Source organism: Nothobranchius furzeri, chromosome 7 (assembly GCF_043380555.1).
Source record: "Nothobranchius furzeri strain GRZ-AD chromosome 7, NfurGRZ-RIMD1, whole genome shotgun sequence".
In the NCBI taxonomy this organism is placed as follows: domain Eukaryota; kingdom Metazoa; phylum Chordata; class Actinopteri; order Cyprinodontiformes; family Nothobranchiidae; genus Nothobranchius; species Nothobranchius furzeri.
Genome location: NC_091747.1, coordinates 65806032 through 65821205, shown reverse-complemented (window position 1 = coordinate 65821205; position 15174 = coordinate 65806032). Strand labels below are relative to the sequence as shown.

The 15174-nt window shown below is 43.1% G+C and overlaps 1 protein-coding gene across 6 annotated transcripts in view; it reads left to right on the top strand.

Moving 5' to 3' along the window:
* wipf2b (WAS/WASL interacting protein family, member 2b) overlaps positions 1–13394 on the top strand; it is a 139356-nt gene extending 125962 nt beyond the window's left edge. For all 6 annotated transcript variants that reach the window (XM_070553575.1, XM_070553573.1, XM_070553574.1 and 3 more), the window contains one exon: positions 12102–13394. In XM_070553575.1, coding sequence (XP_070409676.1) covers positions 12102–12145 — 44 coding nt within the window. In that variant the 3' untranslated portion in view covers positions 12146–13394. The remainder of the gene's footprint in view (positions 1–12101) is intronic.
* The last annotated feature ends 1780 nt before the right edge of the window (positions 13395–15174 follow it).

The following is a 15174-nucleotide window of genomic DNA, read 5'->3' as shown; positions in this document are numbered from 1 at the left end:
ACTGTCCACCATTTGCGCTGCGAGCTGCTCTGAGCACAGTGTCCAGTATAAAGCTCTGATGTTCTGATGAGTATTAAAAACCATAATGTCAGGGCAGTTCAATGAACCCTAGCGCTGAAAAGCAATCAAATAGAAACAAGTCTTTAGACGAGACTTAAAGACTTGAAGGGACGGCGCCTGCCTAATGCTCAATGGCAATTCATTCCACAGACTTGAAGCCAAAACAGAAAATGCACGATAACCCCTCAATCGATATTTCGACCGAGGGACCACTAGGCGTCCCTGCTTGGCTGAGCAAAGAGACTGAGATGGAGCATGCTTGTGCAAAAGTGCAGTAATGTAAGAGGGGGCACTGCCCTGGAGGGCCTTATAAACAAGAGTTAAGATCTTAAATTTAGCTTGATATTGCACCGGGAGCCAGTGCAGAGCGGCAGCACTGGAGTAATGTGATCTCGACATTTAGTACCTGTCAGGAACCTAGCCACTGAGTTCTGTACAAATTGGAGCCGTGCAACCATGCACTGGGCCAGACCGGCATACAGAGCGTTACAGTAGTCCAGACGGGACAGGACGAAAGTATGCAACACATGTGCTCTGGACAGCAGAAGCCTGACCCTGGATAGTCGTTTCAGATTTAGAAAACAGGACCTCACCACTGTATTTACGTGAGTGTGAAGATTAAGTGAGGAGTCAATTTTAATCCCCAAATTAATATTTTCTTTTCATAGGGGGTCAATGGGCCAAGGTCAATATCAGCACCTGAGCCATTTCTTCTGCCAGGACTAAGTATTTTGACTTCCATTTTGCTGTCATTCAGGTGCAAAAAATTAAAAGCCATCCAACATTTTATGTCCTTCAAACAGTCCAATAAAGGAGAAAGAGATCTATCCTCCCCACGTCGAAGGGGGAGATGGATCTAGCAGTCATCAGCAAAAAAATGAAATTTCACATTATGCCGATGGAGAACTCCAAGAGGAAGCAAATACACTGCAAATAGGAGAGGACCAAGGACAGAGCCCTGTGGCACACCCCAACGAAGTCTCATGCAGGGTGACGTCACCTCACCCATCTGAACACTAAATATCCTGTCATGAAGGTAGGAGCGAAGCCATTGGAGGGCCTGCCCAGTTATCCCCACCCAATGCTGTAGTCGGTCCAGAAGGACTTCGTGGTCGACTGTATCAAAAGCTGCAGATAAGTCCAGCAATAGTAGGACGACATCGTTATCCATGTCACAGGCTAAAAACGTGTCATTAAAAACCATTAAAAGAGCGGATTTAGTGCTGTGACCTTTCCTGAACCCTGACTGAAAGGTCTCCCATATATCATTTGTGTTCATAAAGTCAACCAATTGTGAATACACGACCTTCTCCAGCAGTTTGGAAAGAAAAGGGAGTTTTGAGATGGGCCTGTAATTAGCTAAGGTTGTCACATCCAGCCCCGGCTTTTTTAACATAGAATGAATAACAGCCTTCTTAAACGAGGACGGAACCATACTAGAAGTAAGACTGCCATTTATGATTGCCAAAAGCAAAGGGCATATCACTGGAAAGAGTTCTTTATAAATTCTAGCGGACAGCACATCACAAGGAGAGCCAGATGGTTTAAGCTGAGTGACCAGTATTTCCAAGTCCGATAAGGATACAGGCTCAAATGTTTCCTGTATTGCCTGGGGCGGCTCTGGGAGTAGAGAGTCAGGTGGTGAGTTTGTACAGGGTGTCCGCGGGGTTTTAAAAAGTATTAAAAAGTGATAAATAAAAATAGTCAAATTTAAGGCCATTAAAAGTGTTAAATTTGGTCTCAGAGGTATTATTTTTTCCAAATTAGGTATTATTTTTTCAGACTATCAGATGTCGTATTCTGAACATCGACATAGAAATATATTCCGAATGAAATGTTTTGAACGATTATAAAAACAAAACAAGCCGATTATTTGCTCCTCCCACTTGCGCTGCCTTGAGTTGCAAATGAAGCGCTCCTCCCAGTGTTGCCAAGTTAACTTAGCGACTTTGACGCTATTTCTAGCAGCTTTTCAGACCCCCTTCTTGACTTTTTAAATCTTAAAAGTACCTAGCGAACACCTCAGAAACATCTCTGGTAACCCTTAGCTACTTTCTGGATAACTGTCGTCGACATTTCCTGCAGGTTAGCTAAACACTCCGCCTGCGCCCCGGACCGTTCTTCACAACATTAGGAAAGGGAATGATGTAGTGATGTGTCAGTCGCTAAAGACACAGCTCTCGGAGCCGGCTCTCTGTTGGAGTAACCAGAGTGAGTGACACACACACCGCACCTGCGGACTCCTGAGCCGATAAAAACGGCTAAATGTGCGCGTGCGGCGCGCTAAACACACGTGCAGCATGCCCCTGCTGTGAGACCGGGTTGGGGGGTGGGGGTGCAGCTGTGGTTGGGACAATTATTACATTAACTGATGGACTTGTAAATAAATAATTTATAAATAAGGTAGAAATAAGTTCCTCACGCTGATAAATAATAATTAATCTCTCTGAGGACATGGTGGTAGTGCACTCTCCTACAGCACCTTGACACGACTCAATAAATGCTATGCAACATTTAGTGAACAGCAATTTGCATGTATTTATTATAAATGCCACAGTATAATTCTTGCTGTCAGTATTTGCAAGATATTGGTATTTGGGTCTGTACTGGTTAGACTTAAATGAGTTAAACCAAGGTCTGTAGCCCTTGGGTCATAAACTATGAGTTATAAGTATATTGGTCTTTTTATACTGGGAATCAGGAGTTATTTTAGTGATCATCTTGTTTCTTGTTTATTTTTGCCCTGATTGTGCCCTGAGCAGTTTTATGACTGAATAAAAATAAAAAAAATAAAAATCTACATAAATTGAAAAATCGTCTTAAATAATCGAGATCTCAATTTCAGTCACAATAATCGTGATTATTGTTTTTGCCATAATCGAGCAGCCCTACTTTAGCATATCCGGTCACATAATGATGACGTCATATTCAGTGGTCGTTGTGCATCATTTCAGGCCTCGTAGTCAACTGTCTGAACCGCTGAACAGAAGTGCCTGGCTAATTTTCTATGTAAAATAAATATGTGCAATACGTTGTCAACATCAGTGAGTCTCTAAGTCTATTCTTTTTGTATGTTATATATGTTAAAATATGTGTAAATAGGTCGCTGATTAACAATTGCAATTTAGTGTTTTGATGGTTTTAAAAAAATTCTGAAGGTAGTAAAAAAAGTATTAAAAAGTAGTAAATTTTACTTAAGGATTGCTGTATATACCCTGTTGTAATGGCAGCTCGAATAGCTGTAACCTTATCAACAAAAAAATGAAGAAAGTCATTACAATTTTCAACTGTGGGAGGCAAAGAACTAGAATCAGAGAGCTCAAGTAGCGAATTTACAACAGAAAAAGAGCGTGTGGATCATGAGAATTTTTTTCCACGATATCAGCAAAGAACTTCGCCCTTGCTTCCTTAAGAGTTTGCTGATAGTTAAAAAAAGATTCTCTGAAAATCTCAGGAGAGACTTGGAGTCTGTCTTTCCTCCACTTCCTTTCTGTCCTCCTGCAGGCCCAAACATCATCAGAGAGCCATGGTTCTGGCCTAGGCCTCGGCTTTCTAATCTTAAAAGGTGCAATTTTATCCAAAATCTTTTTACAGATACTGTCAAATTGGAGTGTAAGCTCCTCTGCATTAAGTGACATTGTGTATAGCTCACTTTCTTCGGCACATAGGAGCTCACCAAGCTCAATAATCTTTGCTGTATTTAAAACACGACAAAATCTCACATGAGAGGAAGCCACAGAGGGCATGCAGGGCAAGTTTAAATCACATAAAATGGGCGAGTGATCAGAAAAAACCGGGCTCAGTATCTCTACACCAGCAACAGAGAGACCAATAGAGATCACTAAATCCAAGGTGTGTCCCTGCGCATGAGTAGGTCCCAGGACCCACTATGACCGATTAAGGGAGCCCAACAGATGTAAGATGACTTTAGCCAATGGCTTATCAGGACAACAGACATGAATATTAAAATCACCAAGAATCAAAACATGATCATACTTTAGCATGTTTATAGACAGGAGGTCAGAAAAGTCCTTTAAAAAGTCCCCATCAAATTTAGGAGGGCGATATATCAACGCCATGAGCAACAGGGGAGGTGGGCCAAGTTCAAATAGGCACATTTCAAAGCTGGAAGGAGGATTCGACAGAATAAGCTGTTTACAGTTGAAGTGAGATTTATAGATGACAACCAGTCCACCACCTCTGCCAGAAGACCTCGGGACATTAAAACAGCTACAACCCACTGGTAGTAGTTCCAGTAAAGCACTCGAGTCTCCCATAGGCAGCCAGCTCTCACATATGCACAGGAGTTCCAACCCCTGTGCAACAAAGGAGTCTTTCAGAATGAAAGTTTTATTCATTACCGACCTGGCATTGACCAGACCTAGCCGTGTGAGATGTGGAGTCGTCGGCCCAGCGCTATTTAAGCACAGGGATGTGGATGCTACCCCTGTACAGGTCACCGGGTGGAGATTTGCTGGGTTGACTCCCCTCCATCGGCACTGAGACACTGGAAGAAAGCGCGCGCATGCAGTCTCCTCTTCAAATCCCACCAACGGCACGAGGCAAGACGGGCCGGCTCCAACGGCGCCACAAGATGACGGCTGATACCCGTCAGCTCAGCAAGCTCCCTACGGGACCGTGACAGCTTGGACCACAGTCTCACCCGCCGTCCACCACACCTTCCACGACCCCTACGATGCTTCCTCCAGTTAGCCCGATCCAGGAGCCGTCGAGGCACAAGCGGTGGTGCCAAGCGGCACTGGCATGAGGATGAAAAATGGGAACTCCTCCAGCCCGTCCAAGCACCCGGTTCCACCAGGCCAGCAGCCGACCGAAGTTCTAGAAGAGCCTCTCGGTCATAAGTCAGCAACAAAGTCACATTACACGTAAAAACACTCAAAAATAATAAAAAGATAAAATAACTGACAGGAGACAGACGACTTGCCACATACACCAGCGCCATCTTGCCGTGTGTGTCAGCTCATCTGTGTGCGCATCAGTGTGCGTCGGGGTAATTCTTTCAAAACAACCAACATCCTTGAGTTTATCTGTCAAAATAGTCAAATGGAAATATCTGTAACCTGCCATTTAACTGTTTGGCCATCTTGTGAACATTGTTGCAAAGAGAAACAATTAAACGTGATTAACCCCAGAGCCATGCGCACTGCGCTGTACTCCGTGACTGTACATGAGGGGGAAAAACGACCTAATCGGATCCTTTTCTTACCTTTTCAACATGGTTTCATGTACATTTTCATTCAGTACAAACTTTAGTCGCACCAATCTAACGAGACAGAGCCTGGATTTTTATTCTGAACAGTTTAAACAAACTAATAGAAAAGCCAGAAAGCAGTTTTTCTGAAGGCAAGAGAGGAGACCAACAAGAGGAAACAAAAATAAGAGGATGGAGCCAGGAGTCAAGAGGAGGAAGGAGACAGGAGAAAAGACGAGAAACGAAATGGGAGACAAGATGAGGAAGGAAACGGGGGACAAGAAAAGGAAGGAGACAGGAGACAAGAGGAGGAAGGAAACAGGAGACAAGAGGAGGAAGAAAACAGGAGACAAGAGGAGGAATGAGACAGAAGACAAGAGGAGGAAGGAGACAGGAGACAAGTTGAGGAAGGAAACAGGAGACAAGAGGATGAAGGAGACAGGTAACAAGATGAGGAAGGAGACAGGAGACAAGATGAGAAAGGAAACAGGAAACAAGAGGAGGAAGGGGACAGGAGACAAACAAAAAACATGCAGATATTTCATCTTTGCAAACTTTTCAATAACTTTATAATCTTTTAAATAATCTGCATTACTTTCTGTTGTTGTGTGACAGTGGGATCTCTTTTACAGCAGACTCTTGCCCCCACTGTCCCACAGATTGACAACATTTTTGTTAGTACAGACAGAAGAGAAGACATGAGCACTGTGAGGAAGAGAGAGACAGAAAAAGAGGAGAAAAGAGAGAGGACAAAGGAAGAAAGACATAAGTGAGGCACAACAGGAAAAAAAATCAGGTATGAGTGTTTGTGATTAGGTTATAAAACTATTTTGACCTGGAGGTAAATGCTTTTGTATCAAGCGATTTTTAATATTGACAATGTTATGAAATGACTAAAAAGTGTTTCTGGGTGACAGTAATGTTGGGGGAGGCCGGGTGGGGTGAGGGGTGTGGGTGGGGCCCTAAGCACATTGTGCCCAGGGGCCCCTGCAATGATAATCTGGCCCTGGTTGTTTGTAATTGAGAAAGTAGCTTAAAAAATTTTTAAGAGCCGACAGTTTCTTCTAATTCACCGTTAGCATTGTTAGCTCATCTTTAGCTGCTAGCCTGCTTCACCTTTTATTATTGTAAATCAGAAAGATGCCGAGGCTTCTTAGGGGTACATGAAATAACTTCTGTGTCACTCCTTTTTGCTGTATTGGCCAGTTTAGAGAGATTATGAACAGACACTGTTCCTGTTTGACCATTTTGAAAGGAGAAAAGTTCGTAACCCCCTATCTGGCTGAGAAGGAAATCTTCTTCAGTGTAACATTCCTTCCACCATGATTGAGATATTTGACAGTTTTGTGATTATTTCATTGTAGAATTCTTACATGTTCTTCCTTTAAAGGCACAATGACAAATCTGCCAAACAAGCTAGCTTAAAAGATTTTTCACGCCTCTTAACAAAATTCTAACATACAGGTGCTGGCCAGTAAATTAGAATATCATCAAAAGGTTGAAAATATTTCAGTAATTCCATTCAAAACGTGAAACTTGTACATTATATTCATGCAATGCACACAGACCAATGTATTTCCGATGTTTATTACGTTTAAATTTGATATTTATAGGTGACAACCAATGAAAACATCAAATCTGGTATCTCAGAAAATTAGAATATTCTAAAGGCCAATGAAAAAATGTTTGTTTCTCTAATGTTGGCCAACTGAAAAGAATGAACATGAAAAGAATGTGCATGTATAGCACTCAATACTTAGTCGGGGCTCCTTTTGCCTCAATAACTGCAGTAATGCGGCGTGGCATGGACTCGATCAGTCTGTGGCACTGCTCAGGTGTTATGAGAGCCCAGGTTGCTCTGATAGTCGTCTTCCGCTCCTCTGCATTGTTGGGTCTAGCGTATTGCATCCTCCGCTTCACAATACCCCATAGATTTTCTATGGGGTTAAGGTCAGGCGAGTTTGCTGGCCAATCAAGGACAGGGATACCATGGTCCTTGAACCAGGTGCTGGTGGTTTTGGCACTGTGTGCAGGTGCCAAGTCCTGTTGAAAGGTGAAGTCTGCATCCCCATAAAGTTGGTCAGCAGCAGGAAGCATGAAGTGCTCTAAAACTTCCTGGTAGACGGCTGCATTGACCCTGGACCTCAGGAAACAGAGTGGGCCAACACCGGCAGATGACATGGCACCCCACACCATCACTGACGGTGGAAACTTTACACTGGACCTCATGCAACGTGGATTCTGTGCTTCTCCGCTCTTCCTCCAGACTCTGGGTCCTTGATTTCCAAAGGAAATGCAGAACTTGCTTTCATCAGAAAACATAACTTTGGACCACTCGGCATCAGTCCAGTCCTTTTTGTCCTTGGCCCAGGCGAGACGCTTCTTGCGCTGTTTCTTGTCCAAGAGTGGCTTGACACACGGAATGCGACACCTGAATCCCATGTCTTTCATGAGTCTCCTCGTGGTGGTTCTTGAAGCGCTGACTCCAGCTGCAGTCCACTCTTTGTGGATCTCCCCCACATTTTTGAATGGGTTTGTCGTCACAATTCTCTGCAGGGTGCGGTTATCCCTAGAGCTTGTACACTTTTTTCTACCACATTTTTTCCGTCCCTTCGCCTGTCTGTTAATGTGCTTGGACACAGAGCTCTGCGAACAGCCAGCTTCTTTAGCAATCACCTTTTGTGTCTTGCCCTCCTTGTGCAAGGTGTCAATGATTGTCTTTTGGACAGCTGTTAAGTCAGAAGTCTTCCCCATGATTGTGGTGCCTTCAAAACAAGACTGAGGGACCTTTTAAAGGCCTTTGCAGGTGTTTTGAGTAAATCAGCTGATTAGAGTGGCAGCAGGTGTCTTCTATATTCAGCCTTTTCAGAATATTCTAATTTTTTGAGATACCAAATTTGGAGTTTTCATTAGTTGTCACTTATGAATATCAAATTTAAATGTAATGAACATTGGAAATACATTGGTCTGTGTGCATTGCATGAATATAATGTACAAGTTTCACGTTTTGAATGGAATTACTGAAATATTTTCAACCTTTTGATGATATTCTAATTTACTGGCCAGCACCTGTAGTATCGCTAAAAATACTTTGTTGAGATAAAATAAATAAATAATGAAGTGGTTCTCTTCCCATTTGTGTAACAATCTCAGCCAATAACATGGAAATCCAGGAAATCACATTGTATGTTTTTTAAACTATTGTTTAATGATGCCGAAAATAAGCTTTTGGTTCAACACAACACTTTGTAATGTAACTTTGGTTAAATCCTATTGGATTAACTTCATTCTCTTATCCAATCATTTAAGAGCTTTTTCATGTACGCCTGCCTCCTAGTCGGGTCCTGGCCCTATAAAAGGGCACACACAGCCCCCAGAACCAGTGGGATCAGGATGCTTAAAAGGCTAAGCTATACTCATAGAATTTGGGGTTACAACATGTAAACAACATTCTATTTTGTATAGCTACGCACATCACCTATTAGATTAAAGGCGGAGCCAGATATAGTCAATGCCACACTGGTTCAGAACCAAACCTGGGCGCACTCTGAAGTTCCAGCCCAACAAACCTCTACAACTGTCGGCGGGCGTAAAGATGAGAGAACAACTGGAGGACATGATGACTGCATATGATCAGCGTTTAACTGATGAGAATCAACCTCAAGGTTGCCTAGCAACAGGCAGGAGGGGCTGTCATAATCAAGGACACAGTGTGACACATTCTGAGAACATGTTAACGAAACTGCATAGTTTCTGATCAGAAAATTCAGCAACAGCTGTGATGAAGCTGAGCTGTGAGCCAGCAGCGGCGAGGTTGGTGGACACATCTCTGAGGTAAAAACTTGTGAAGGGAGGTGGTGAGGACCATGAAGCAACCATGCATATGTCTGCTACAGACATTTCACCCCACAATGCCACAGAGGAAGAAATCGCCCGAGTGGAATGTTTCTTCAATCCATCTGGAACATCCAAAACAGAGGAGGAATAGGCGAGTGATAGCATCACGCAGCCAATGTAAAAGGCGCTGAGATGACAGAGGCTGTCCCTGAGAACAATCTCTGTAGTGAACAAACAGCTGCTGTGAAGCGTGTAGCTGAGCTGTGTGAGAGACTTAACATCTGAGCACACGCACCAGGCACAGGAGGTGGGATGCAGCGTCTTCCTCTGACTCATGAGGAGGAGGAATGTACCCTGCTAGAGACATGTTTCTAGACCTGAAGGACCTGTTGATGCTCTTGGGGTGAACACCCGGTTAGGACCCAGAATGGCCGAACCCCAATCACCCCTGATCCTGAGGCAGGATGGTGAGACAGAAAGAGCAGTCAGGTCACTCACTCTCTTGAAGGACGTCAGAGCCAGCAACATTGCAGTTTGGAGCGACAAAAAGTTTTATTGGAACTTGGTCTAAAGGCTCAAAAGGGAGCCTGAGACAACCCAGTTAGAACTGCAGCCAGATCCCACTGTGGAATCAGAGATGCAGGAGCAGATCTGAGCCTCCAAACGCCTTCAAGAAGTATTTGGTGAGGAGATGGCTGAAGATAGATCTGGATGTGACAGGGTGAGCATCCTGTGGTGTATTGGGTGAATTTTGAGACGTCTGAACTGCCGTTTGATGCAAACCCAGTGGAACCACCACGTGACCTGCTGCCATGATGCCCATCAGTCTCATGACTGACGGGGCTGACACAGTGTGGCGCGGGTGCACGCACCTAAGCATCGTAGCCAGATCCATAATTCTGGGCTGGGAAAGGCAAGCTTTCATTGTCCCGGAGTTCAGTCACCGAGCTTTTCTCCCAATTTATGGAAAACCCCAAACTGAGCTGGTGAACTGCCAGTGCCTGCGAGTTGGCTTCGGGCTCAGAGCAGGTCAGAAGCAGGTTGTAGTAAAAAAGTAAAAAAGGATCCTCATGCTCTGTTGTAGGGTTAGGGTTAGGGTTTCTGATTCTCAATGAGATGTTTTTACTTCAAATGTAAAAACATCTCATTGAGAATCAGAAATGTTTTATTGTCCCAAAAGCTGGGAAATTTGTTTGCTGCAGCAGAAGTGTAACAAGTACAATGGAATCAGATTGATGTATGTACAAATTTACATGAAATACACATTTACATGATTAAATATGTATAATAAGTATGTGTGTTGAAATGAGTTTTTACAGTTTTTTCACATTAAACAATGTACATGTTATTAAACAAATGTCCCTGTTTGTGGGACAACCAAGGATTTCTGATTCTGATTGTCTTGCTCAAAGAAATGTAATGTACAGCTTACCTCTGCACCCAGCTGCTGTTGTTCTCCCTGTCCAAACGTCCTCCGTTTCTTCCGTTTCCCTCGTCGAGCTGCATGGCTCTGCATTAGCTCTGCCTAACATGGCTAGCTTCACCGTGTTGTCCATGTGTGCCCGGGATGACTCGTGAGCTCCAGTGGTCAAGACTGTCGAGCTCACCCGAACATCAACGAACAGCCTTGGCTTTAGCTCTATTCCCCTTTTATATATATATATAAAATTTGTTTTTGTTACAAAACACACAATTAACTTAGAATATGTGATTATTGTTCATTTTATTTATTTATTTATTTTAAATAAAAATTAAAAACACTGGGGAAAACTGGGGGGGGGTGGGGTGGCGCCCTATCGCCCTCTAGTGGCCAGCCGCCACTGTCCACTTGATTGTCAGGACTGCAGCTATAACTGTTGGTGCTCCTCTCCAGCCCCTGGAAGAGATCTATAAACAGCGCTGCACAAGCATAGGGAACTCCATCATCATGGACCCCACTCCTCTCATAGACCCTTCCCCCTCCCCATCTGGAAAGAGGTACAGGAGCATTAATTGTACCCTGACCAGCAAGCCTCATGCTTCCTTCTAGTATTGGGGCTGGAAACTATTCTATTCAAATAACCCCATCCCCAGAGAATTTTAACCAAGCCCATCAGTGCCATCAAAAAAACTACAGCGTCGCAGTACGGCTAAAAACCTACAGCATTGCGGGGTATGGCTGAAAACCCGCAGCTCACGCAGTATGGCTACAAAACTACAGTGTATCGCGGTACGGCAAAAAAATTATAGTAGCAGTGACTACAGCTAGTCCCGCCCCTCATGTGCTTCTCTGCCTGTGAGTAAGCAGACTAGATCACTGTAGAACAGAGGACGAGTCTGGCAGGCCAAGCTACACAATTGCAGAACTACCCGGCTGTGGTCCCTTCCCCATCCACATGAACTGTGACATTCTCCAATTCACAGACACACAAACCTTTAATACACACATTGTCTGACCCAACGATTACCCCAATGTGAGATGTCGGCTGCTACTGAAGGTATGTGATAGTATCAGCCTACCTGTTACCGTATTTATAGTTTTTAAGGTTTTGCACTGGAGAGGCTAGTGACAAACTGCATTTTGTTTCAGCCTGTGTATTTATGCTAATTGCAAAATGACAAATTTTAAACGATGTGAAAGAGGAGCTAGGCTGCTAACGCTAGCCTGCTAATGCACCATATTTTAGCTCTTTAATGTTTTTTATCAGCAGTTGGCTGGGATGGCTATCTTTGTGAGGGAGTGTTAATCTGATGGGATTAAAATTAATCTGCACATTCAGGACACATGGTCTCCTATCTGGTCTTGGACCAACCAGCAGGGCCTCATGCACATCCAGTTTTTATAAACACATGGAAGTGTGTGAAATTTTCGTTTGACCATCAAACTCAAGGCTATATTCTACTTTGTCTTCATCACAGCATCATGTTGCATTTCTGAAGTGTGTCGTATCCACATCTGTGTTGAAGTTAAAGGACTGACCTGAAGTAACCTCATATCTGTCTTTGCCCTTAGCTGTGATGAGAGGAGCTCCTCCAGCACCACCGGTGGGAAGGTGAACGCACCTGGGATCAGGCTATGGACTGTGCCTGGTGATTCAGTGAGCCGTCGGAGAGGTGGGAGTGGAGTGGCTCTCAGAAACCACACACACACAGGCACAGTGGTGAAGGTATCACAAGAGAAAAACAACCAGTGACCTCCTGGGCCAAAGCCCACCTCTCCTCTGACGGGCACCAATGCCGACATTTGACACATCAGCACCAAACTCAGAACTCTTCCTAAATTTTAGCATTGCAGTACGTTGTGTTTATCATTCCCGAGGATAAGGATAGCTGTGATTTTCATCATTATTTTTGTCTTATTCTATTTTGGGTGATGGCGTTCATTTGTTGGGGAAAATATCAGTAGCTATTATGGGTGAATTCTGAATGCTGGTTAGTTATTTTGATGACCTGTTTTCTTGGTAGTAGCCATTCTAACGGTGCCAGGTAAGGCGGAAGTTTGGTTTTCTTTTTTCTCAGTTTGCCAAATATTTCTATTTTGTACATGAGGTGTTTGATCACAGTGACAATGTTGCACTGCAGCTTAACTGCTAAACTGAGGCAGGATTGTGCAATTCATATGCATTGATATAAAAGACAACAAACCCGTGGAATGTACCAATGTGTTTGCTGCACTCTGTTCAGAGTTTAGGGTCCTTTACTTCCAGGGAAGTTTTATCTGAAAGCCAATGGTGGCCCTGATAGGCCAGAGACGGGTGTTCTATGCAAGGAGCAGACTACAGATTGTAGACAATAAACACTCAAGTGCCAGAGGTCTTTATAAAAACAGATGTACGTTTTAAACGAGCTGTTAAGCTACACTTTATGACACTGACCACATGATGTTCAGGTAATCTGCTGGCTTTGCCTTACATCACGCTCATCGGTACTCGTGCTTTTACTTCATGTTCTGTTGTTTTTCAGGTGGAAGCTTATAGCCAGACAATAAAAAAGAAATAAGTCAGTTTGAACATGCATTAAATGTCGTATATTTACACTAAGGAATATGTTAATCATAGTTACAAATCTATTTTTATGCTGTAAAGTTTGTAAAAAAGGAGAAAAGGATGGAGTTCCAACACCGTTTGAGTTGGTGCAAGCCCACTGGGTTTCTCCGAGCAGCGGCTGGGTTTGATACGTAGGGTGTAATGGAACCAGCACCCCCTCCACTCACCTTGTTTCCAAGAACCCTGTGCTCAATCATTGTTGATCGGGTTTTTGTTATCATTTGAAAGAAATTCAAATAAATATGTTTGTTGGGGACCAAGGCTTTGTCCTTCTGCTTGATTTGGGATTTAATGAAAACATTGTTAAATTCTTCACTCAGGGAAAAATTCTGCTTAAGCCAGAACTTCAGGAATAATTACTTCATTCTTGCTATTATAAAGGTGTGACACACTGAAAAAACATTTTTAATGATTATGTCTGATTCTAACGGGTCACTCTGAGTTTAATATGTAGGCTGAACATTAACATAGTCTCTTACGCCTATCTCCTACATCCGCTTCTGATAGAAAAAAGTCTCCTACACCTATCTCCTGCATTAACTTCTGATAGAAAATGGTCTCCTCCGCCTATCTCCTGCATTAGCTTCTGATAGAAGATGGTCTCCTACACCTATCTCCTGCATTAGCCTCTGATAGAAAATAGTCTCCTTCACCTATCTCCTGCATTAGCTTCTGATAGAAAATGGTCTCCTCCGCCTATCTCCTGCATTAGCTTCTGATAGAAGATGGTCTCCTACACCTATCTCCTGCATTAGCCTCTGATAGAAAATAGTCTCCTTCACCTATCTCCTGCATTAGCCTCTGATATAGAAAATAGTCTCCTTCACCTATCTCCTGCATTAGCTTCTGATAGAAAATAGTCTCCTTTGCCTATCTCCTGCATTAGCTTCTGATAGAAAATGGTTTCTTTCACCTATCTCCTGCATTAGCCTCTGATAGAAAATAGTCTCCTACACCTATCTCCTGCATTAACTTCTGATAGAAAATGGTCTCCTACACCTATCTCCTGCATTAGCTTCTGATAGAAAACAGACGGTGAAACTCTAGGATTAGAAAAGCCTGACAGATCTATGTCACACTGTCACTTAACATTCATGGACTCAATCATCTTTGCTCACAATGGGGAAGGCTGTTGTTGGTTTAGCATCCAGGAAACCGCAGAGAACGTCTCTACTAGTAGAAGCTAACCATTAGCAACTCCACCTCACAGCAGAACTCCAGGCTTGTGTTATTTGTGGAGATAAAACATCATTGTTGCAGAGCAGAGTCAGTGGTAGTCATGTTGCTGTTAGCCAATCAGAGGAGAGATGTCCACATATCAGAAAAGAAGACTCCCAACCAGTGGCGGATTTAGCAATATGGGGGCCCAAGGCGAACACAGACATGGGTCCCCTTACACTATATTTTCGACGATCTTACCTTTAACTGGATTTGCAAAACTCCCCTCTTCTGACATGAGTTATTTTTCCTTTTTATTAGTCCTCTTTTTTCCTGTATTTGCCTTCCTTTGAACGCTTTCAATATTTGCTCTGCTTTCTTCTTCCTGTCAGTGCTCCTGTGCTTTAGCCTTAGTTTTTTAATTTTTTTCTCTCTATTTTCCATTTTGGTCTATGTTTTCCTCCCTTTAAACATTTTCCATTGTCTTTCCTTTCTGCTTCTTTTTGATGTTTACATAGAAAAACGACGTCACTTTCAGAAGTGAAAATAAAAGCTTTTATGAAGCAAGCTGCTTTCTCTTATTGGAGCCACTAGGATAACTCCATTTCATGCTTAATGTTTTGACTATCACTTTGAGTTTGTTACAAACGCTCCCGCTTCTCTTCTTATTATTATTTGTGGTCTTATGGCACTTGGCAAACAACATTTTGGTGCATTACCGCCACCAACTGGATTGGACTGGAATGACTACCAATCACTTCCTGTTTGTGCATCGCCATCTTAATAACCCTCATATGACCATAATTATAACAGGGCTGTCTGGTCTTTTTTTTATCTTACGGCTGTAAAATTGTAATAAAAAGTGCAAAGTGTGTAATTCTG